Raw genomic sequence first — 24695 nt, forward strand, 5'->3', positions numbered from 1 at the left:
GAAAGAAGATAATTTAAAAAAATAGCTTGTTAGTAACCTGGAAACGCTAGAGTTGCCTTTCAGTAATGTTTTCTTTAGCTAGAATTTTATATCTACATGTATTTTTAGCTTCCAAGAGACAGAAAGTATATTGGTCATGTTTATAAAACCTTCAGATCAAATTCTTATTGTTTAATATTACTAAAAAGACCTAAGATATGTGCTTCTGCCAGGTCATCTAAACCCCAGATTGCACGCTTTGGTGCAATTTGAGTTTCATTAAGATGTTAGTGTTGCTGCTGGTCCTTGTATTTGTTTCAAATAATTTTTTTTTATTTTTATAGGACTATATACTCAAAATAGAAACATATAGAATAATATAAAGAATCACCGGTATTCCTACTACTGAGAGATAAATACTGTCAAAAACCTTTGGTCTTTATATTTTTGTGCACACGTACAAATGTATACTTACACATGTTAGCCTTGTTGAGGCCATCCTACGTAGACTCGCCTCTAACTGAATATTGTCATAAAACTTTTCCCTAATCATTCTTCTGGTTTCTTTTTTTTTCTTGTTGTAACGTAATCATTGCCATGATGGATGTCTTATGCATCCTTTAGGTCTTTTGGTACATTTGCCAGCTCAGTCTGCAGGAAGGTTGTCCCCAGCTGTGTATGTTCACGTGACAGACATGATGGGCTTGTCCAGGTGACACTCTTGTCCATCTTCAGAAGCTCAGACCTTCTGTAGTACTTCTGATTTATGTTCTATGAAGTTCATTTCTTAAATATCGACTTCTGCAAATTCGTGGGGTTGATTGTTATTTTTCTTACAGCCTAAAATGTATTCAGTTGTTTCCTCTGTAGACATGATCCAGGTTGGTTATCTCATGCCATGCCTCCATAGAGAAGTAGACTGTTAATCAGGTGACTGCTAATTAGGAAATTCAGGAGAAGGTAGACATCTGATCCAGCAAATTCAAATTAAGTACATACTTAGTACAGCTTAAATTTCACATAAACGTTGAGGTAAAGGTTAAAGTTCTCCCGTGAAATGAGTCATGAAGCCAGTGCCCATCTACCAGCGCTCCAGGCAGGAGGTATCAGGGAGCAGGATATTGCTGCCCACCCACCACCTCTCAAATCACAGAACTCCCGGCCTGTCAGCCACAGGCTTCTACCCTTCTGTGGCTTGGAGGTGCTAATGATTTCTGGCATATTCTTGTAACTTTCAAGGTCATAGTTCATGAACACCTACTAAAACTATGTATGTCTTTTTGGAAGTGATATTTTCTCTGCATTTCATAATAATATATCCATAATAGTTTTTTTCTTTCATAATTACTGTTGTCAAGATATACAGAAAATGAGTTAAAATTACCTGGAGTATTAAACCAAAATTAGATTTATTCTCAAGAAAATAGTTTGCCTAGGAGGATAATTGGGATATTGTCACTAGATAAATCAAACTAAATGCATCAGTGGCTCTAATTCTTGTATTAAATAGGTTCCAGTGGAAATAGTGAATTTAGAGAGGAAATCAGAATAACCAGGTATTGGAAATGCATTAAAACTGCATTAATGCATGATTCTGTAGTATTTCACATAAGGCTTTGGTTGGCATTTACCTTTGCTTAGTAAATGCCTTTTTCTTTTACTGTTTTTTCTTTAGATCTGAAAATTAATGATGTAAACAAATTTTAAGGAGAGAATTTTAAAGTCTTAGGACCAGCCATCTTTAGGAACTTTAAACAAATAGATAAGAATTGAAATACTAGTTGTTTGTCTTATCTCCATTAATGCAACTGGTATCAGGTGAAAATGAATAGATTTGCTAACTTTATTAAACTAGTTTAATTTGAAACAATGAAAGAGAACAAATCTAAATAGTTTCAGATTTTTCAACGAGGTCTTCCAATGCCTCCACCTTCTCTACCACTCCTGTATACCAGAGTCAATGACATAAGACTGCATGTGTTCCAATAGTCATTCTGTAGTTTACAGTTGACATTGTGCTTATTTGAGAAATAATTTCTTTAGAAATAAATGCCTAATAAGCATATAAAAGCATTCAAAGTCTCTAGTAGGCAAATACATTTTAACTTCAACAACAATGATATTCCATTTTCACTCTTAAAATTTACAGAGACTTTTAAAATATTATTACTCCTTGACTGCAAGGCTTCAGTGAGCTGGACCTAATCCTACAGGAGCTTTGAAATTTTTCTTTTACATGGTAGTTGCAAGGATTTGTTAATAACATGAAGATTTAGTTATGATGGTAAACAAAGAAAATTGTATAAATGTAATGGTTAAGAGTATACTTGTCAAACTTGTGCTACAGTGAACCTGACCCCTTACCAGCTGTATGGCCTTGGGCATGAAGCTCACTCATACTCAGTTTCCCGTCTGTGGAACACCTGGCCCTGGGTGCTAATACAGTGAACTCGGCCGCTTACCAGCTGTATGGCCTTGGGCATGAAGCTCGCTCGTGCTCGGTTTCCCGTCTGTAGCACACCTGGCCCTGGGTGCTGATACAGTGAACCTGGCCCCTTACCAGCTGTATGGCCTTGGCCATGAAGCTCACTCACGCTCAGTTTCCCATCTGTTGCACACCTGGCCATGGGTGCTGATACATTGTGTGTGAAGTGCTTGGCAGGTTGTCTGGAGCTTAGGAAGTGCTCCACAAGTTCGACCTCTCCTTACTCTGTTGCAATGTCATCTCAACCGTGTAAAAACTGCATTAAAAAGGATGGGAGGTGGGGCTGGCCCCATGGCCAAGTAGTTAGGTCTGCGTGCTCTGCTGCAGGTGGCCCAGTGTTTCGTTGGTTCGAATCCTGGGCACGGACATGGCACTGCTCATCAAGCCACGCTGAGGCAGCGTCCCAAATGCCACAACCAGAAGGACCCACAATGAAGAATATACAACTATGTATGGGGGGGCTTTGGGGAGAAAAAGGAAAAAAATAAAATCTTTAAAAAAAAAAAAGGATGGGAGGAAATTATGCTACTATATGTTTTTTAAAGGTGGCTATCTCTGTATAACATGTAACAATATTTTTCTTTATTATTTTCAAATATTCCAAATTTAACATGTAGTTATTTTTATTTTCATAATAATATAAGCAATAAAGATAGATGAAATAAATGCAAGTGTTTACTATTTTATAGATAGATACATAGCTTGTTTAGTCAAGAAGGGCTCCTAGACCCTAAGGATTACTACACGGTGTCGAAAAGAATTCTGAACATATATGATACACAGATCACATATATATATATGATTTCTTTCAGAAGAAGTATTGGATTATTATAGAAGAAATACCTTCTGATTGATTTATTCTGATGTTGATTATAATGACTACTAATGTCCTGAGGAAAATACAAAAGTCTTTTCAAAAGTAAAAAACATTAAGGAAAGTTTTTCCTTCCAGTTTGAATTAGATGCAGCTGCATGACCCTGAACTGAGTATGTTATGGATTGAATGTTTGTGTCTCGCTCCCCCGCAAAAACGCTTCCTATATTGAGTTCCTAACCCCTGATGTGGTGGCATTGAGAGGCGATGGCTGGTGAGGGTGGAGCTCTCTGAGTGGGATCCATGCCCTGGTAAGGAGGGAGGAGAGAGCTTGCTTCCCCTCTGCTCTCCAACATGAAGTGGCAATAAGCAGGTGACCATGACAACCAAGAAGGGGCCTCACCAGACACCTGGCCTGCCAGCACCTTGACCTGGGGCTTCCCACCCCGAGAGATGGAGACACACACGTTTGCTGTGTAAGCCCCCACGCTGTGGCAGTTTTCTATAGCAGCCCAAACTGAAACAGTAAAGGGTAACTTACAAAGATGACTCTAAAAGTGGACTTTTTAAGGCTATTTTTCTAAAGAGGTTTGTTATTGCCTTCTCATCTAGTGTAGGATCAATAATCCTCATTATTGTGAAAATTTATTTTGCAGAATTATACTTTTTTTTTTTTTTCTTTTTCTCCCCAAAGCCCCCCAGTACATAGTTGTATATTCTTCGTTGTGGGTCCTTCTAGTTGTGGCATGTGGGACGCTGCCTCAGCGTGGTTTGATGAGCAGTGCCATGTCCGCGCCCAGGATTCGAACCAACGAAACACTGGGCCGCCTGCAGCAGAGCGCGTGAACTTAACCACTCGGCCACGGGGCCAGCCCCCAGAATTATACTTTTTTAAGACCTAATTTACAGTGCATATTAATACCTGTGCTTTCAAACAATAATACAAAAACCTTGTTATCAAACAATATTATGGAAAGGTCTTATGGAAACAATACTATGGAAAAACATACTTTGCATTAGAAACAAAAACTGTGTCAATTTTAAACAGCCTGCCCACCAACAATAACATAGAGTCATCTCAACCAAGTGATAAGGTATTGATTTCTAACAGTATTGGTGCGTATTTTCTATTTGTCAATATATGTCAAAATCTCAGAGTAGTTTATTTTTGAGTTATCTGTATTTACTTTTTTATATTTTAGCCACAACAATGTTCATATGATTGTTTATGATTATCAGTGCTGAGTGCTTAATTACAAGCTCATTGCTAGTCATATATGTTAGTGTACAATTAGAGAAAGCTTGTGCAATTATAGAATGTAATTCAGTAACACTTGCAATGAGTAACTTATATAATCCTTGTTTTAAAAGCTACAGAACTTGAGAAATTATATACTCTGCAAACACAATTTTAAAATATCATTAAGACAAAATGGAGGACTTCCCAGATGAAGGAGGCAGACAGAGGTATTTCAACCCCCTTCTCCCCAAGAAAAATCAGAACCCAAATAACAAGGAGAACAAGAATCAGAAAAATCATTCTCCATCTCTGATGAAGTTGTGTTCAACATTCTATAAATTGAACCCCAGTATGTGAAGGCAGAAAGCAGAAGGAAGAGTGGTAAATTACCGAGCAGAGAAGAGGGAGACCAAACTTAAATCAGGCTGAGGGTTGGCAAGACACTATCGGGAAGCAAGAAATCACTTTGCCACAGAATTCCAGGAAACGTCAGGGACTCAGGACACCAGAAATCTTGGAGGCAGAGTTAGGGGCTGAAATCTTGTTCAATTAAAAATATTATTGAGAGACCCAGATTCCCACCCCATCTTGTGTAGACAAGTAACTATTTCTCCCCAACTCCTGCAAGAGACCGGAAGTTTATTCTATCAAGAACTTGTGCTAGAGATACTCCAGCTACAGGGATATGGGGCACAGAGGAGGGTGGAGGTGATGTGCCATTCTGCAGACGAGACTGAGTGAGAACCTGAGCAGTGGCTCTCTTCTGGGCCCCTTCACCCGTCTCCTCAAGCAAGGGGACTCAAAGATTCTCCTCTGCAGCATCAGCACTGTCCCCAGAGAAGAGAACTAAGATATTATAGCTGTAATTTAAAAAAACTGGCCAACCCTGTGGCCAAGTGGTTAAGTTCACATACTCCCCTTCGGCACCCCCGGGTCTGCCAGTTTGGATCCTCGGTGCAGACCTACACACTGCTCATGAGGCCGTGCTGTGGCGGCATCCCATGTGGAAGAACTAGAAGGACTTGCAACTAGGATATAAAACTAGGTACGGGGGCTCTGGGGAGAGAAAAAGAAGAAAGGAGGAAGATTGGCAACAGATGTTAGCTCAGGGCCAATCTCCTCACCAAAAAGCATAAAAAAAAATAGCTGTTCACCTGAAAGCCCACCCCCTAATGAAGTCCGCCAGTCTGTGAGCTTTTCCTTCAGAGCATCTAGTCAGCTTTTTAGTGCTCTGCTCTCTGATGTGAACTGACAGCCAGGAAGCATCAGACATGGGAGACTCTCAACACGGAAGACAGAGGCACAGCAACACACATGGCAAAGCCCAAAGGTCTGCAAGCCTTTCCTTCAGAGCACCTAGTCAGCTTTAGTGCTCTGCTCTCTGATATGAACTGACAGCCAGGGAATATCAAACATGGGAAACTCTCAAAACAGAAGACAGAGGCAAAGCAACACACGTGGCAAAGGACCTTACACTGGGGGAGCTCAGAAAAGATTGCATTAACGAAAGAGAGAAGAAATGAGCCATCAGAACAAGAAAACTTCTTGGGAATGAAAAACACGTTCACCAAAATAAAAAAAACAAGTAGAAAATCTAAGAAAATGGTGGGAGGAAAATATCAAAGAACTAATATAAGAAAATGTGTCAATAATGAAGGAGGTATGTCTCTTGATTGAAAAAGCCCACTTGAAAAATGAGCTAAACCAAGGCACATTGTTGTGAAATTTCAGAACACCAAGGATGAAAAGAAGTTCCTTACAGTTTCCATAGAGGAAAAAAAAGGTCATATGTGAAAACTTTGTAATCAAAATGCCATCACACTTCTCAATAGCCATGAGGAAGGCTAGAAGACAGTGAAGCAAAGCCTTTAGAATTCTAAAGGGAAATTTTCAATCTAAAATTCCATCAATCATGTATGAAAGTAATGAAGATTTCAGTCTCAAGAAAATGTCTATCGGGGAACTACTGGAAGACGTGCTTCACTAAAAGAAGAGAGCAGATAGAGAGGAATGCGTGGGTCCAGCATGAGGGGGCAGGGAAAGTCTTGGGCCTGCAGCACACTTGGTGCAGCGTGAACGTGTCTCCACAGCGACAGTGATGAGAACACTGCGTCCGCACTTCACTGAAGATTCGAGGCGATAATGTTAATAGGATGAGAAAAAGGAAAGGGCTCTATAAATGTGAAAAAAAATCCTCATCTCCCATACAGAAAATCAATAGATAATGTCTGGTATCTACAAATCAAGAGATCGCAATATATACTTTTACTATATACAAAAACAGAGGTGGGTTTCAGGAGAGAACACCCACGAGTTGAAAAGCGTTAACGTTGGTCACCAGACTTCCTTTCAGGGATAGAGGAGTGTGTACGGACCAAGAGACTCTTTTTGTAATTACATGCCTTTTAGCATTATTTGAATTTTAAAGCCACTTACCTATATATATAATTGCACAAAAGTTTTTAAAGAAGGGGAACATGAGTACACAGTTGGGACAAACCTGCTTCTGTCTAAGATATCCAGGTCAGAGTCCTTCTTGGGGAGACAGGGGCTCAGAGCATAATTGGGCTGGGGCGAATGTAGAGTTCATTCAGTTCAACCTTCTCGTTTCACAGATGGAGACATTGAGGCTCCGAGACGGGAAGAGGAAGGCAGCAAGCTACTGTGAGAGCTGGGACGAGGGTCCAGCAGTGACTTCTGTTCACGCCCCGTCTAAAAGAGTGGATGGGGGACATGGAGGAGAGTACAGTTCTGTGTCAGATTGAGTTGAAATCTTGGCTTCAGCAGTTGTGATCTCGTACCAGCCACTGAGCCTTTTAGTAAGATGGGGAATAACAACACCTGTGTGCATAGTTTGGGCTAGGAAAAGGCTAGTAAGTGTTAAATGAATCTCAAAAAACAAATTAGATTCACAAGTACATGTAGCACTAGCTTAGTTTTTTGGGTGTGACTAAAGCATAGGCTTATTGTATTTCAAAATACACCTTATATTAAAAATCAGCATATACTCTTTATCAAAATATATTCTCTTAGAGAAGAATCAACAGATTCTTTTTGTTCCCTAAGAATGAAAAGTTGTTGAATCAGTTTGTCTAGTCTGGTCTTGCCTTGTCTTGAGTCTGCCAATTCGAGACATTATGAGACTGAGGGAGGATTAGTTTCATTTATTTACCACCACATATGACAAAGATATGTGGATTGAGGTTTCTTGGGTGTTCAGTTTTATTTTGGTGACTATGTGATAGGATAAGTATTGTACGTAGAACTTTTATGATGTATGGATTAATCGAGGCAAGAAAATGTAGGAGAAAGGCCCTTAATTTATAGTCCACGAATTCTCCAGCATATTTCTGGACACATAATATTTACATTTACTTTGGAATATGCATTACCTTGGGCAGTGGATAAGTTTACAGCTTCAGTTGTTATCTTTTATTAGATTCAGTGCATATACAGAGAAAGGGATAGATAAGACTCATTATTTGAGAACCACATTCTGAATTCTTTGGGTCAGTGAAACACTTGTTTGCTATGATGTCAGCTAAACACTGATTACATGTGTTTTCCCCAGAATGTTACCCTTTGTTAGATTCTCATAGTTTATGTTTGATGCTCTTTCTGCAGTTATCAAATCTGTCCACTGTGTATTACATTAATAAATCTGTCTATCCTGTGTGTAATGTATTACAAACTCTCTGGGTCAAGTGCTTGAAATGTAATTAGAAATTAGATTTCATACAAGTTACTGTGGATAGCAGTGGTTTAAGAAAAATAACAAGTGGATGTAATTATCTTTGTCCCTTCCTTCCTTTGTCACTTCCTCTGTGTGTGACTAGCATGTATTCCATTCCTTTTTCTCATAAGTCAGTGGTGAACCTAATAGTGATATCTAGAAATTCTTTGTTAAAAAAATATGATCTCTAAGGTTCCTTCCAGTTCCAAAGAGGCTGGTTGGGGAGGCAGGGCATGATATGATGGAAAGATGTGTGAGCTTTGGAGTCAGACTTGGATTCAGAGTTCATCTGGAACGCTTGTGGCTAGGTGACTTTGGACATGTTAGTGCAAATAGAGATAATAAGAGCTACTGAAAGTATTAAATTAAGAAAAAGAAATGTGATAAAATTTTTAACAATCTTTGTAAAGATTTTGACGTCTAGCAGATACTGAATACGTGCTAGTTCCCTGTGGTGGTGTAATTTCAGAAGATAGTAGGACCAAGGAGGTGAAGAAAATGAGAGGGAGTGTATTTGTAAAGAGTAGTTCTCTAGGATAGAGGCTCCAAACTGTCTGAGTTGGGGTCCTTAATTTGTTATATGACCTGGAACAACCTCTCTGGGCCTCAATTCCTCATCTTAAAATAGTACCTACTTAGATATTTGCACACCCACATTCACAATTGTCAAGAAGGGGAAACAACCCAAATGTCCATTAATGGGTGAATGGCTAAACAAAATGTGGTCCATCCATACAGTGGAATATTATTCAGCCTTAATAAGGTAGGAGGTCCTATCACATGCTACAACATGGATGAATCTTGAGGGTCTTCTGCCAAGTAAAACAAGCCAGTCACAAAAAGACAAGTACTGTGTGATTCCACTTATTTGAGGTATCAAAGGTAGTCACAGGCACAGAGACAGAAAGTACAGTGGTGGTTACCAGGGCCTGGGGTGGGGAGAAAAGGGGAGTTGTTCAGTGGGTGCAGAGTTTCTGTTTTGCAAGATGAAGAAGTTCTGGAGGTGGGCTTGGCAGCAAGCTGACTTAATGCTACTGAACGACACACTTGAAAGTAGGGGAGATGGAAAATCGGATGTTACGTGTGTTTTGCCACCAGAATTCTGGGTGGACTCAGCTGGTCTCTCTGTTGCAGGCATCATTAGGTGAAAATGAGGTGTCGGCTTGGCGTGGCTCTCACCTGGAGGGAGGGAGATCCACTTCCAAGGTCATTTAGGCTGTGTTAGCGTTCAGTTCACTGTGGCTGTGGGGCTGCGCTTCCTGCTCCCTTGCTGGCTCAGCTTCCAGAGGGACCCACGTTTCCCAGCCCACGGCCTCCTTCACCATGAAGGTAGCAGTGGTGGGTCACGTCCTCCTCATGCTCCAGACCTCTTTGACTTTTCCTCTGTCCCTTCTCCTCCCGCCTGAGAAAGTCCTCTACTTTTAAGGCCTCGAGTGATTAGATTGAGCCCACTATGTAATCCAGAATAATGGTGCTATTCTCAGGTCCCTAACTTCAGTCACAGCTGCAGGAATCCTTTTCGCCATGCTGACAGGTTCCAGGGATTAGGACGTGGACGTCTTTAGGGAATCGTTGTGTGACCACACCCTCCCTGCCTCTTTTGTTCCTTGCAATTTGTCTACGTCACCATGTCATTTCTCCTTCCAACTTTCCCAGACTGTGGATTTTGCTGATTGCACCCCCCAGTGTTGTTCCAGGTGTCACCCTTTTCCCCATATTGCCCAGAAATTGGTAGTTAGATCAAGACTGTAGAGGCACACTCCCATCAGGCTCACTTTGGGGTAACTGCATCGTGGGGGTGGTGTGCTCCAGCAGCAGGCGCCATGTCTGGCCATCTCTCATGTGATGTTGGCTGCATTTGTGATCATTGCCTCAGCTCCCTTATTTCAATAGGGATTGCAAAATGATGATATTCTTCTAATTGTATCATTCTGGCTTCATTTACTTTCCTCTGTCAACTGCTTGGTTATTCTGAGGATCAGGTCACATAGGAAGGGCCGCATAAAACTTGGTTCTTGTCCTATATTTTCCAGTTTTCAAAGTGAGTTGATTTTCTACCAAAAGTGACCAGTTAGGTTTTTTTCAATATGATTATTGACTCATCAGCTTACTCTTTGAAATACTTCAATCCATTGCAGTTATTATTCTTACTGATGCTCAGATAGTCCCATCTCTGTCAGGTGGGAACCTCTCCAGCTTGACTCCTGAGTCTTTCTGAGGCAGCTTCAGTAGTATTTGATGGCGTCCGTGCTTTCATTGTAACAAGATGTCCAGCTCCTCTGTGCCTTTCCTGCCTCGAGTCTGGCATCAGCTGTTTCTCCATGGAGCTCTAACTCTTTTAAAGGAAAATGCTCTTTAGATTACCACAGTCTGGGTACTCGGGATGGTCGTCGCTACTGGGTCAGTCTTTGCTTCTAGGTTTTTCAGTGCTCTGAGCTAGGCAGTACTTTCTTTTTAACAAAATCATCATGGGTTCATCCTGATACTTCCAATTTAAATTTGGGACTATGGGATTTTAACTTATCCTCACTCATCTATCTCATCTCTCTCTCTCTTCTTTCTCCTATGCTAAAAAAAAAATCTGTTTCCTGATGACAGTAGCATATTTCTTGTTTTATCTCACAGTATGCCCATTAGAGCCCTAAAGACACAACCCCAACAATGATTACTGAAAATAGGTTGAGAATTTTTTGGCATTATGTTTCATTTAATAATATCTCCCATGGTCATGTGTAGAGAGAGTCCGCATTCCTTTTAAGAGCCGCAGAGTGCTCCCCTGTTTATTCCTCCGTTGTGTTTGTTTCCTCTGTCAGTGGCAAGTTGACCTGTTTCCATTTGGTGGCTATTTCACATATTGCCTCATAAATCTTTTTATATTTTTGCCAATGTATCCCTTGAAGAAATTTTTAGAAGTGAGGTCACAAATCACGCATAATTTTGCTGGATATTGCTGAATTCCTTCTCCTCAGGGTCATGATGTTTCTGTTCCCACCAGCAACACACGACAGTGTCTGCGTCCCCACAGCCCAGCCCACAGACTGCCACCAAATGTTAGGATGTTTGCCACTCTAATAGGTGACAAGTAGTATCTTAATGGAGTTTAAATACTTATTTCTCTTATTTTGAGCAGTATTGAACAACTTGGTTTAAGGCTTATTTGCATAGTTTTGTTTGTGAATTGCCCAAATTTCTTGCCCATTTTTCTATTAGATTATTGGGCTTTTTCTTTATTTTTAGGAGCTTGTTATATAATAGGGATATTAACCCTTTGTTTATCCTGTAGGTTGCAAATCAACCGTAGGGCTTATTGACCTCTGTGGAGGTGATGTAAGTGTGGAAGGAGGGGGGTCCAGGAGGAGGGTTGAGAGCAGAGATCTTGCTCTCCTCTTCCCAGTACACCTTTGTTTTTTCACATCCAGAAATTTCCAGAAAATCTCCTTCTCTTCACCCAGAAAGCCTCTCCCTTCCCTCAAGTTGAGGACCTGTCCCCAGAAAGGGCGGTTGCAACTCAATACAGCCTGCGGCTGTGCAGAACAAAATGAAGAAAAAGGGAGTGTTTTCTGACAAAATGTTTCATCTTTCAAGAGCCCCACATCTGATTTTCTTTCATAGCGTCCTATTTTGCTTTATTCAGCCTAATAATTTTCACAATTGTCTACTTTAGGTTGTAATACAGTATAGATATAATTAAGGAATTTGTTTTGAAAACATTTTAAAATCATTTTTAGAGCTATTTTTCTTTTCATGAATAATTGAAGCCCTTGTCATGACTCCAACTCATATCCTTCCTTTATAAATAAACCCATTGAAAGTAGTTCATGCGTTCGTCATGTAATGTTAAGAACTGTTATTTTATAAATATGAAAACGTGCTACATAAATATAATTTGATCAGTTTTCTACAACACTGATTACATTATATTCATGCAGCATTTGAAAATGTGTTGTCAAAGACATTTGTATTTAATCGTTGCAACAGTGTTGTGATATGTCAGTATTGTTCACCTGGTTTATAGCTGAGGAGGCTGAGGCCCAAAGAAGTTAAATTTTAAGTGGCCCCAGATGCCACAGCCAACTAGAGTTTTAGACCAGAAATTATGATTTCAGTCTCATGTTCTTGCCATGTGCTACAACTGGACTAAATTTATAAGCAACAAGAGCACTTGTTTAGACATGTACATCTTAATTTTCCATATTTAACATCATGTCAGATTTTCCATTGAATTCCATTGCTTCGTTTGCACTGTTCCATTTGTAATCTTTCAACCTTGCTTAATTTTCTTAATTAATATAAATAGCTAACTAGTCCTTTGGTGTGTCCAAAAAAGAACCATTGAAACTATGTGGAATACTCTTCTGGTGACTTGAAACCTCCTGAGGATCAGTCCTCGCAGAAAGTGAAAAGAGAAAGGCGGCTAAGTGGTGCTGTCAGTTGAGAAAGAATGCGGTGCTGAGGGCCGGTTTTGTTTTGCAGGTGGCGTTGCATGCTTGCGGAGTGGCAACGGACATGGTGATTGAGCACTGCATCAAAACCCGGGCTTCCTTCGTCACATGCCCTTGCTGTTATGGTTTCGTCCAGAACACCTCAAAATTTAGCTTTCCAAAAAGGTGAAATTTAGTCTTCTACCTAAGGTACCGGTATGGGGATTACATCAACACACAAAACTCGTTTAATGTGAAGTGGCAATGAGATCTCGGTTTTGAGCTCATTTCCTCTTTGCACAATGGCAAGTGTTGTTTATAACTTACATATGGAAGAGAGGATCTCCTCTATGTCTGCCCTGAATGTTTCCCCTGGATCCAGCTCTTGCTTGAAACTTAGAAGCAAGTCTATCTAGGAGTCATCTGACAACCTCACCCCTTCTCTGTGGACTTCTAAATGGAAGTCCTCACCTCTGAAAGGCAGGAGGTGTAGGGGTTAGAGCTTAGGGCCTGGACGTATCCCGCCTGGGGGCCAACGTTGGCTTCTCCTTCTTTTATAAGTTATTTCACCTCAGGCAATCTACTTAAACTCTTTCTGCCAACATGTTCTAATCTACAAAACGGGGATAATAATAGCAACTGCCTCTAGGTTTTCGTGAGAAGTGAGTGATGTGTGTAAAGGACTCAACAACTGTGAGCTGTTGCTAGTTACAGTAGGAGCACTGGTGTTTTTAACCTCTGCCCGTGGGTGGTGGCGTTTAATCTGAGCTCCCGAGCAAGAGGGAGACCTCCTTCTCACCCTTAGCTCGCCTGCTGGAGGGCATCTCCCGGCCTGGGTGATGCTTCACTCTGGTTCCTAGTTGTTGACACTCATGCTGATCACTGTAATCTTAGGAAATTTCTATTAGAATTTATGCTTAAAGGCTCCTAGCTAATTTAAAATAAAGTGCAAATAATAGCCTTCTTATTCTTTGTCTTTCATTGTTTTGTTCTTTACTACAATTTGCAACTAGTTGAGAGAAAACCAAAGGAACTATGGAAAAGCAAAAAATAAAATGTAATCTGAGGCTTAGTCAATAGTTGAAATTTCATTTTATTCCAAATTCACACGGATAAAATGTATATTTTACAACCCATCAAGAAATCTGTAAGTCTAGCACTATAAAGATTCTTAAGAATGCTAATGTGAGTTCAACTGCAGTCTCACATAACTGATTTTAAAGTCTCAGTTTAATGTCAGTCAGCTTTCTTACATCTCTGTAGATTACTGGCGTATGCCCCCTTTGTCATTGGAGGACCACTCCTGGTCACCATCCCCTGCCCAAATCACCCCAGGGCCAGGTGCCAGGCAACTCGGGCAGCCCTTGTACCCCAGAGCCCGCTGACATTTAAACTGACCAGTCCTGAGCTTGCTCTCCTTGCCTTGCCTTACCTTCCCACGGAACCTATCATAAAGGCTCCTACCCGCATCCCCCACTCCCTCGGCCTTCTGACCACTGGTGCTTCCCCACACGCCCCTGTGTGGTGGGGCACACCCCATCTTGGGAGCTGTGAGGGACAAGCCGTCTTTTCAACGGCAGCCGTCTCCTGACCTCTTGGCCTTACTACACCTGCAAAACAATAAACCCTGCGTCTTAAAGTGCCTGAGTCTGTGTGCCCAAGCCAGGAAGAAAAAATAATGCTTGTGCTTCTCTAATAGTGTGAACAAGATTTGAAAGAAATTCTTGAAAACTAATGACATACTGACAGTATGCTTTTGTCTTTTTATAAAGACGTTTCAAACTGGCACAGTTTCTAGTTCAGAATAACGTTATATGCTCTTTAGATAAAATACATATCTTTTACAATTTAGTTTCTTCAAGACTATTTCTGCCCTTAATCTTTGATATTTAAAATGATGACTAATTCCTTTTTCTTTTCTATTTCAGTGAGCAGTTCAAGAAAACTTTGTCATATAAGGTAACCTTAAAAAGATCTAGATGTCTTCCTACTAGACTTTTTCCAATGGAGTATATAACTGATAGTTAATAATTGAGTCACTCATGAACATCTATTATGGATTTCTTTTGCCAAATAAATATTAATCTTCAAGTGGTTGACAGGATTTGAGAAGGGTCTGAGATCCACCCTATTGCAAGTGACAGCCTGCCACAGTTCCATGGATGCCTGCGTAAGATGAATGGCCCCTGAGTCAGAGACAAAGACAGCTACTGGCACAGGAGGAGTAGCCAGACCATCATTTTGGCACTGACTCCCTGAGGCCCGGTTCCCAGAGGCAGCACAAAAGGGCAGGTGACGCTACATACACTGTGAGTGGCATTGCAGGAGAGGGGACCTGAGCTCAGGAAACCCAGATGTTTAGAGATTTCGTCTTTAAGTACGCGCGCCTGCCCTTGCTCCAGAGGGAGACTGCATGTAGCTTCCAAGGCCGTTGACTCTGCAAACGCCTTTGAAAAGGTCATCGGAACCGAGGTGACTTTTTCTGTCAAAGGAAGGTAGTAGGCATTTTAGGCTGTGCTGGCCGCTTACAAATCCCGCACGTCTTCTACACTGTCCTTGTCGTTGTTGGTTTTCAAGCCTTCAAAAACGTAAAAACCTTTCTTAACTTTCGAGCCATACTAACACAGACCAGAGGCTGGATTTGGCCTGCGGGCCATAGTTTGCCAACCCCTAGTCTGGAACAAGGGCAGTGCCTCTGTTCGCAAGACTCAAAGAAACACGAGACCTGCAGAGAATCGTCTCCCAACAGGAGTCAGAACTTGCACAGCGTTCGTCACCAACCTGAGCAAGGCGGTTTCCAGCTTTCTGCACATCGCTGCTAACCCACTGATCGGTAACGTGACACAGTGCAGTCTAAGAGATGGTCCTCTTTGAGAGAAAGGCACAGGCAGTGCCGTTAAAGCTGATAAATTAGTTTGGATTCTCAGTGCAGTTCATTCCACACAGGCTCTCTAAAAATGGAGTCTCGTTCTATACACCAGCCCCAGCTTCCGGGAGTTTTACCGTCTTTTCCTTCCAACATGAAATAGTGAGGGACAGTGGCCTAGAAATGTCCATTTCTGCCACCTTGGCACCTCTGTCCCCTTTACCTCTCCTTTATAACTGTTACACGCCCACCTCCAGTTGTCTCCCACCCTCACCTGTCCTCACCCTTCCAAGCACAGACGCCCATGGAGAGGAGAGAAACCTCAGTGTTCATGCTTCATCCAGAGCCGTTCTCATCTTTGCCTGCTGGATTTAAAGTTTTCATATCCTAGGGAACTATAAAGTTTTTGGGGAAACATTAGGACCCCAGGAACTTTATTTTCATACGATTCAAAATACCTCACCTTTCTCTCACAAGGCCCTGCCAATAAAGTAGAAAATGAATTGAAAAATAAGCAAAAACAAAAACTAGACCCTTGTTTTTAACCCCTCCTTGAGTGATGCTGGATAAAGCAAACTCTCAGAACAAGGAAACGCCGTGGGGAGGGAGGGTGCCGCAGCCTCACTGGCTGGGGAAGAATGCAAAATTTTAGAGTCAGAAGAGGCGGCTCTTCCAGAGAGCAGGAACCCCCGGCACCCCAGTTCATCCTTGCCTCCTGTTCCTTCCACGGCCACCAGCCCTTTCAAGAGTCTCAGGTGTGAACGCTCTGTGGAGAAGTCTTATTTAACCTCTTGGGGATGGTTAAGGATGGTGTCTCATATTCCTTAACCACGGCGGGGGCCTGGCAGGCAGGACCTCATGGACTCAGTGCCCAAATATCTGGAGGGTCTTTGGAAGCATTTTTCTACACAGTTCAATCCAGCAGCAGACCTTTCCTGAGTACCCACTATGTGCCCTCCCCTTTCAGAACTTAACTCCTACTGGGTGGACACCCACACGAGTGATAGCAATGGATAGGGTGAGACCTAGCAGACAGAGGAATGACCCTCGCCTGAGGTCGTGCTTCCTGACATGGCCTTACTTAAAGTGACTCTTAATGTTCAAACACCCTGAGGACGAAGGGCATGCTGCTGCTTCCCTTTTCTTCAAATTATATAGTTCTAAATTCTTCTTCTGCCCCTTTGTGGATGCCAGTTCACAGAGCTTAATAAAAGGTATTCATTTGCAATAGTTTATTAGTATCCTCCCCATTGCCACTAAATTTTATAGGGAGCCTCAAAGTGCTTTTTCTAAAACGCATAAAAGTTGAGACAATGGTAACCCTTCAAAAAGAACCAGCCTCACACAATCACTTCAATTACTTCAGTTACCTTATTGACAAATAGAGGCTCAAATTGAGTGTACAGAAGACAAGGGACAAGTGATGAGTCTGAATTCAGCCCCTTTGCTAAGCTGACAGGTGAGATGGTGTGCTCGCTGGAGACCGCAGCTGTCGGGGTGAACAGCTGGCCCGGGGGCCTTGCAGGCACCCCTGCTTCACCCCACCATCACTCGAGAGTGCCAGGCAGACCCATCAGCTCTGTCCCTTTAAAGCCTATGCTTCTTTCATTAATTCAGTCTTTCCTAAAATTGTTAAGCAGAAGCAATAACCTTCCCCCGATTCTCTCAGGTCCTCTTTATGGTTTGTCTTAAAGCAGAAATAGGTACATCTCTTGTATCCTTTTGGAGTGAGGGCAGAGGGAGAGAGCCAGCTCCTTTCTAAAGGGGCTGAGCGAAGTGAGAGTCAGGACCAGCAAAGGAGCCACCAGCACTGTGCTGCGTTCCTAGAGAGCAGACGCCACAGACTGATGTCCTACAGCCCTTCCCTTTGCTCCAGTAGTGGGAGGAAAGCCACTGAGAATGTCTTCTTGGAGCCATGTTCCTGAGATCCAAGTTTTATCAAAGGAAAAATATAAGTAAATTTTAGGCCTTTTACTTTAACATATTATAATCACAAATCATAGCCACATTTCTGCTAAAAGCAACTGGTTCATGGCCCTGAGGGTCCACCGTGCATCTGCTCTTAAGAACTGCAGCTGACAAGCAGTCCGCTTGAAGGGAAAAATGTTCCTGAGAACCATTGCCTGGAAGTCTGCTGCTTCCAGAAGTACTATTTGTGCAGCACTTTGTTCAATAAAACAATGTAGAACTCCAGAAAAACGAAGTCGTTTGTGTTACTTTTACAATTTTGAAGCAGAAGATTAAATAAACCCACATTCTATTGCTTTTTCTTTTAGGAACACATGATTCTGTGCAGATTTGCAGATCAAACAGCTGTCCAGCTTCCACCCCAACGAAGGCTCATAGGTATGTGTTTTCCCGGAGCAGCTGTTGATCAGATCACATACAGGGTGCCTAGGAATGATGGCACCGACTCTGTGTGGGAAAAACTGCTCCACTTGTCAACAGGAAAGTGAAGCTTGTTCTTCCCAGAAAACTTAATCCATAGTGAAAAGTGCTTTGTAACTGTAACATTTTATTCCATTCTCATGTTAGTACTTTTAAATACATTTTCAGTGATTGTATGTTGAGTAGAATTATGTTAAATCTCTTTCTTACTGTTATAAACAAACTGAAGGATCTATCAAAAACCATGGAAAAAAATAATAAAGATGGAAAAATCAATTACGCATGCCAAAATTGATGCATTAAAAAATTGATAAGGATGATAATATTTTCTTTCTCGGAAAAAATATAGTTGTATATTATTAATCATAGACCAATTTATTTGACATTTGTAATATTAAACATTACCTAAATTAGAAGGCCTACAACAGCATTTCAAGGTAAAGTAATGAATTTATCCAAGACTTTGCTTTGGAAAAGGAAATCACATTTAGAAGGGATAATAGCAGCTAATGGCTATTGCACATTTAAGCACTGAGCTAAATGCCCTCCACCTATTCTCTCAGTAAATTCTCATAAAATACATATGGGCATGTGCTATTATTGACATTTTCCACGTGAGAGAATTGGGACAAAAGCTTGCCCAGGATCCTTCAGCTGGTGGGTGCTGGAGCCGCACTATGAACCCAAGTTATTTGATCTCAGATGTGAAGCACTGATCTGCTTTTGCGATGCCCTCCATGATGAAGTCACATCACTGGAAGGTTAGGTTCCAAATTAGGGCTTAAGATGATTGAGTGGAGTCAAAACTAATCTTTAAAATTATTTAGGAAAGCCACACATTGAGACCACCATGGTGTACTGGATCAGATTGCTGTTTCTTGGGCAGGGCAGCAGATGTAGTAAATAGCTTGCACTCAGGGACCATGTTGCGTGAGAAATAGTTATCTTTTAACTCTAAAATCAAAGTCGGCATCACAGGATACCCACAGTTGGAGAGGCATTTGAGACCTGAGGCTGAAGGCACAAGTGATTTCCTTCCCTTTTCACACTCTGGGGCATGAAAAAGCTTGCTCTTTCCTGCATGCAACCTCTCTCTCTTTCCCTCTTCCTCCTCCTGTTCCAGTTCCCAACTTGGAGTTAGTCAAATGTACGTTGGAATGTACAGTGAATGTATATTAAGGCATAAGCTACATTTGGTTATCAAATTACGTTTGCTATAACTCCATTAGACGCAGTGAAGACATAATTGGGGTGGTGGATGGCGTGCACATGGTTGATGTTTTGGGCATCAAACCAGAAGGGAGTGGCTGGACGGGAAGCAGCCAGAGTTGAGGAGGAGGAGCAGCATTTGGCATAGTCACTTCAGGAAGAGAGGGAAGGTCAGTTCAAAGTCAGAGACCCCATCACGTCTGCATCTGTACGTGCACAGGGCACTTTTGTCTGTGAACATTTAGGGAGCTTCCAGTCCCCAAAACGTGGACTGCCAACAACTGAATTTCAGTTATAAAGACACTTCTTCAACATGTAAAAACATGAGATTCTTCTGTATCATGGAAAAGGGAAACTTGACTGGGATCAACGCCAAGAGCAAATGAGCTGCAGTGTACATCCAGGTGGTGCTGATGAATGTAGAGCATCCTGTTCTGACAGAGAATGTTTCATTTAAATTGAAAAGTAGACGGGGGGATTTACAGATGTTTTAAAGGAAGAACAACATTTTAAGGAAAAAAAAGAATGTCAGCCATAGGGCTGTTGATGAAGAGGGGTGATTTAGCCTACATGGGATTCTAGACGTCTCTTTTTATGTCATTTCTAACACATTTTATCCTTTTTGTCATGAGACCTTTTAAGGAAAATGTATAAAATATTTTAAATCTGAATTTCCTTGCCAGTTCTTACCGACTGGTTTCACCTTCCACTGTTTTTCTGTGAGGACTCTGCTGTCTTCACTTCTGAAGCTGTGTTAGTTTAGCAGTTTCTGCTGTCATTCAAGTAAATCATTTAAAAATAATGTTTCGGCATTATTATAATTACTGAGGAAAGTATGGAATGAATGAAGTTCTGCATAGTCAGTAACCTTTTTCCAAGAGGATGAAGAGGTCCATATATTGAATTTAAAGAAATTGAAAGTGTAAAGGTAACCCATAGCTTTGACTATATTCAACCCCAAATCATTTTTTCCCCGAGCTGCTGCTGAAACAGAAGTTTGTGTTCGCCAAAGGAACACAAATTACCTGCCCTGCTTGCCAGTCAGGCTTCCTCTTTTGTTTTCCAAAGATCACAAAGACAATTGAAAACCGGTATTTCATAGGGGTGCAGCAGCTCTGAAAATTCAAATTATGTTACACTCAACATACACATCTGCTTGAAATGATCAGCACACAATTGAGGATTTTCTCAAATATTTTCCATTCCTCATTTCTTTAATGTCCTGAAAACTCCAGTGCAGATGTAACGCCTCTCTCAGGTGTCCCCTTGTTTGCGTGTTATTTGAGATATTCCTCAAGACAGACTGTTTTTACCATATTATAGATAATGTTTCATTTTCATAGGGCATGAAGAGAAAAGGTCTTTAAATGGATTTTTAACCAAAGTGGAAAATAGAAAATGTAGTGTTTATTCGAGATTTATTTATAAATACATTTAAAAGGTTAATGTTCTTTAAATTAGTAGTAGAAACATATCTGTGAAATGTCACATATCTGTAGTCCTCTTCTCTGCTCACTGATCCAGAATTAAACAGAGAGTGGGCAGGCCTTGGGGCAGACAGCGTTCTGCGCGTCCTCGCCCCCGCCGATGAACCACCGGTCCCCCTCCTGTGTTTCAGGAAAGCAGTGCATGTGCCTGGTGGACCTGGATCGAGCGAGAGCTGCAGAGGAGCGCGGCTACTCCGTTCAGGTGATATCCATGGAGCCGGAGAGCTGCTCTCCCAAAAACAACATGATTGTGGGGGTCCCCATTTAGAAGCGGTCGCGTGTGGTGTCCTGCCGCCGACGTGGTGATGAAAGCCCCGCGGCGTCAGGAGGCTCTTGGCGGAGCGAGGAAGCAGCACTCGCCGTCTTGAAACTGTTCGCGCGGGAAGGAAAGCCGCGGGGGGATCTCGGAAGAGAGGCTACCTGCACAGCGTCACGGATGCTCTTAGAGTGCGCGATGAAAGGGCCACTGGGTGTGCAGAGTCCCCGGAGTCGCAGCCGCCTGCGGAGTAACGCTCACAGTGGAGCTCCGTCACTGGGGTAACAGCTTCCCTCTGGGCTCAGCTTCTCTGATCGTGCCAGTGTGGCGTCCCGTTCAAAACAGTGTGCCTGCAACCTCTGTGATCATTAGATACCCAAATGGAGACAAAGCTAGACTCAGTGGGGTTGTTTTTTATACTTTTAACAATTGTACTTTTTCTGTAGTTTTTTTAAAAATCTAGTCAGGTAATTACAGGATGGTTAAATTTTTAAGCTGGGGTGAGATGGACTTGCATATCATTCCTTACACTCCTTTTAAATGTATTTCCCATGGATTACCAAATGAGATCACTGCTGGTTCAAACATTTTATATTGAAGACATTATAAAATAATTGAAGTAAATTTCCCGTTATGGGAACATGTAATTTGGACATAAATTCTAACTAATCAGTAAATACATTGATTAATTAACCTAAGCATATAAATAATGATGGAGGATCCATTATTTTCAAGACCTTGGCGTAGATTCTTCTAAGGATACAAAAATGAATTGCAAGAGACACAGTGCCTTGCCTATGGAGGTGAATCATCTAGAAGAGAAAGATTAATGAATAAGTTCTTTATATCATAATAGAAGGTGTGGTCACAGAATTTGTTGTTCAGACATCAGTCTTTTTTTTTTATTTTGGTAAATCTTACGAGTACCCATTGGATGTGGGAGGAGCACAGGATTTGGAACCTGATTTGAATGCTCCTCCCTGCCCACGTTCTCCGGCTTCCACCAGCCAGTGTTTAAAGATGGAGGGCGTGTCCCTTCTCACATGCTGCTAAGTGTTTAACTTTTACATGTCCTAGGCCATTCCACTTGAGATAAGATGTGTTTCATCGATTTTGATGTTTTCAACCCCTGTCTGACACTTGTCATGAGGATAAAGGACTTTAATAAATAACTCTTTCATCACTGTGGATTAAAATACAGGAATAACTTAGGGAGGGTAGGGGGGTTAAGTAAAGAATGAACCCCCAGCCCTGAGTGTTTTAGTCATCTGCACCTATAAACACACCGTGCTCCTCTTTCCTGGGTCTTTTTGGTCTAATTGAGGTATGAGTTATAGACAGTAAAATAACAGATTTTAAGTGTTCAGTTTGAGAAGTTTTGCTAACTGTTTACACCCACGCAACCACCACCAGGAATAAGAAATAGAATATTTCCATCAGGCCGGAAAGTTCTCTCATGTCCCTTTCTGTTCAGTCTCCCCCATCCCAAAGGCAACCACTCTCTGATTTCTATCACCCTACATTGCTTTGCCTATTTTTTTCCTTCATATAAATGACATCATTTAGTATGTAGTCTTTGTGTCTGGCATCTTTTGTTCAACGTAGTATTTTTTAAGAAATATCCACATTGTTATGTGTATCAATAGTTTCTTCTTATTCCTAAGAAGTATTCCATTATATAAATAGATCAGAAGGTGTTTATCCCTTCTCCTGTTGGTATGTATTTGGGTTGTTTCCACTTTGAGGATATTACAAATAAGGCCTATGAATATGCTTGTGCAAGTCTTTTTGTAGACACGTGTGTTCATTTCTCTTAGATAAATACCTAGTAGTAGAATTGCTGGGTCATTGGCTAAATGAATGTCAGTTGCCAAACAATTTTCCAAAGTGGTTGTACCATTTAATATTCCCACCAGCAACGTGTGAAAGTTCCACTTCTCCACACCCTTGCTATTTGATATTGTCAGTTGATATTTTTATTTTAACCATTCTGGTGGATGTGAAATGGCATCTCATTGTGGTTTTAATTTTTATTTCTCTGATGACTATTGACGTTAAGTATGATTTATAAAGTGTCTTTTCAAGTCTTTTGTGCATTTTTAAAATTAGGTCATTTAGACTTTTTATTATTGATTTATAAGAGTTCTTTGTATATTCTGGATATGAGCCTTTTGTCAGATATATAGAGAGAGAATCTTTTTCACAGTCTGTGGCTTACCTACTCATTTTCATAATGAATGTCTTAATTTTCACAAAGGCTAATTTATCTTTTCTTTCTTTTACGGTTAATATTTTCTGTGTTCTCTCTAATAAAGCCTTACCTACCCTAAGGTTATGAAGATTCTTTCCATGTTTTCTTATAGAAACTTACAGTTCTAGCTTTTTACGTTTAGGTCTGCAATCCACCTGAAATCCATATTCACAAATAGGGGTAAGTAGGTTTTGAGAATATACAGTCATTTGGGCACCATTTATTTAAAAACCTTTCTTCTCATTGAATTGACTTGGCACCTCAGCTGAAAATCACTTGATGCATATGGGTGAGTCTATTTCTGAATTCTCTGGTTTATTCCATTAATGTATTTGTTTAGTTACTGTTGCTTTTATAGTAAGTCTTGAAATTAGGTAGTTTGTCTTCCAATTTTATTTTTCATTTTCCAGTTTGTTTTGACTCTGCTAGATCCATTGTATTTCCCTATAAATTTTTTAATTGGATTATCAATTTCTTTAAAAAAAAAAAAAAGCCTGCTGGGATTTTTGGTAAAGCTTGGAATCTTTACATCAATTTGGAGAAAATGAACATATAAACAATGTTGAGTCTTAAAATCCATGAACATAATATTCTCAGCTATTTAGGTCTTCTCTAATTACTCTCAGCAATATCTTGTAATTTTCAGTGTAGAGGTTTTATTTGTTATTATTTGATAGTTCTGATGCCATTACCTTGAGCTTTTTACATGCTGTTCGCACTGCTCAGAGTAGCCTCCTCTTACTCCACCTGCTCACCAGTCTCGTTATCCCCTCTGTTCTTAGACCTGCCTCCTGAGGGAGTCTTCTCACCCCTCCTGGGTGACGCAAAGTACTCCACCCGAAAAAGCCGCATGACAAGTAAGGAGAATAAAAAAGAAAGTGACCCCACTGTTCGCCCATCCTGTTCTCAGGCATGGAACTCTCCAGCTATGTTGGCAGTGGCTGGTCATAGATTGGGTGTTAATGATCACTCTTGGACCATGATTTTTCTGTGTGAATCGAAGGTTCATTCCCAACCAGGGCAACTACAGGGTTTGGATGCAGCCAGCAGGAAGAGTGCTGCAATGATAGCAATCCCAGCAAGTGACCTGGTCTCACCCATACTCTTGTCCGTCAAAAGCAAAGCAGCTGCTCGCTGATCTGCCTTCCAAGGCGGTGATGTTAGAAACCAGAGCTTATCTGTCACTGGCTTCAAGCCTGGCTCGGAGAAGCAGGGATATAATCACTGATGACTAGACAACTTGATCTTATTGAGGGAGACAAATGTCAGTCATATTCGAAGTCAAAACGTTTTCAGAGCATGCATGCAAAAGAACAGGTGAGGAACAGTAATTAAACATTTCGTCCCATTCTCAAGATTTTGGCCACAGGTGTTATCCACTCCATCGTTCAAGAAAACTGCCGTTAATAGGACTTCCACATACTGACACTTGTTTTTCTATTGATTTTCATAATAAAATTAGAGATATGTTCCTGTGGAAGTGATAAAATGAAATCACAGTAAAGAAAGCAATATATTTCTTTAAATTACAATTTTTAAAAAAACAGTCTCTCAGTGCAAAGTAGT

At 41.1% G+C, this 24695-nt stretch overlaps 1 protein-coding gene across 2 annotated transcripts in view; it reads left to right on the top strand.

Annotated features, from left to right (window-relative positions):
• The window catches only part of GSTCD (glutathione S-transferase C-terminal domain containing), a 131835-nt gene extending 107373 nt beyond the window's left edge, over nt 1-24462 (top strand). The window contains exons 10-13 of one of the 2 annotated variants that reach the window (XM_046655618.1): nt 12725-12858; nt 14601-14631; nt 17815-17884; nt 20754-24462. In XM_046655618.1, coding sequence (XP_046511574.1) covers nt 12725-12858; nt 14601-14631; nt 17815-17884; nt 20754-20890 — 372 coding nt within the window. In that variant the 3' untranslated portion in view covers nt 20891-24462. The remainder of the gene's footprint in view (nt 1-12724; nt 12859-14600; nt 14632-17814; nt 17885-20753) is intronic. The other variant, XM_046655619.1, reaches the window with a different exon arrangement.
• Nucleotides 24463-24695: the final 233 nt, after the last annotated feature.

Source organism: Equus quagga, chromosome 3 (genome assembly GCF_021613505.1).
Source record: "Equus quagga isolate Etosha38 chromosome 3, UCLA_HA_Equagga_1.0, whole genome shotgun sequence".
Classification (NCBI taxonomy): domain Eukaryota; kingdom Metazoa; phylum Chordata; class Mammalia; order Perissodactyla; family Equidae; genus Equus; species Equus quagga.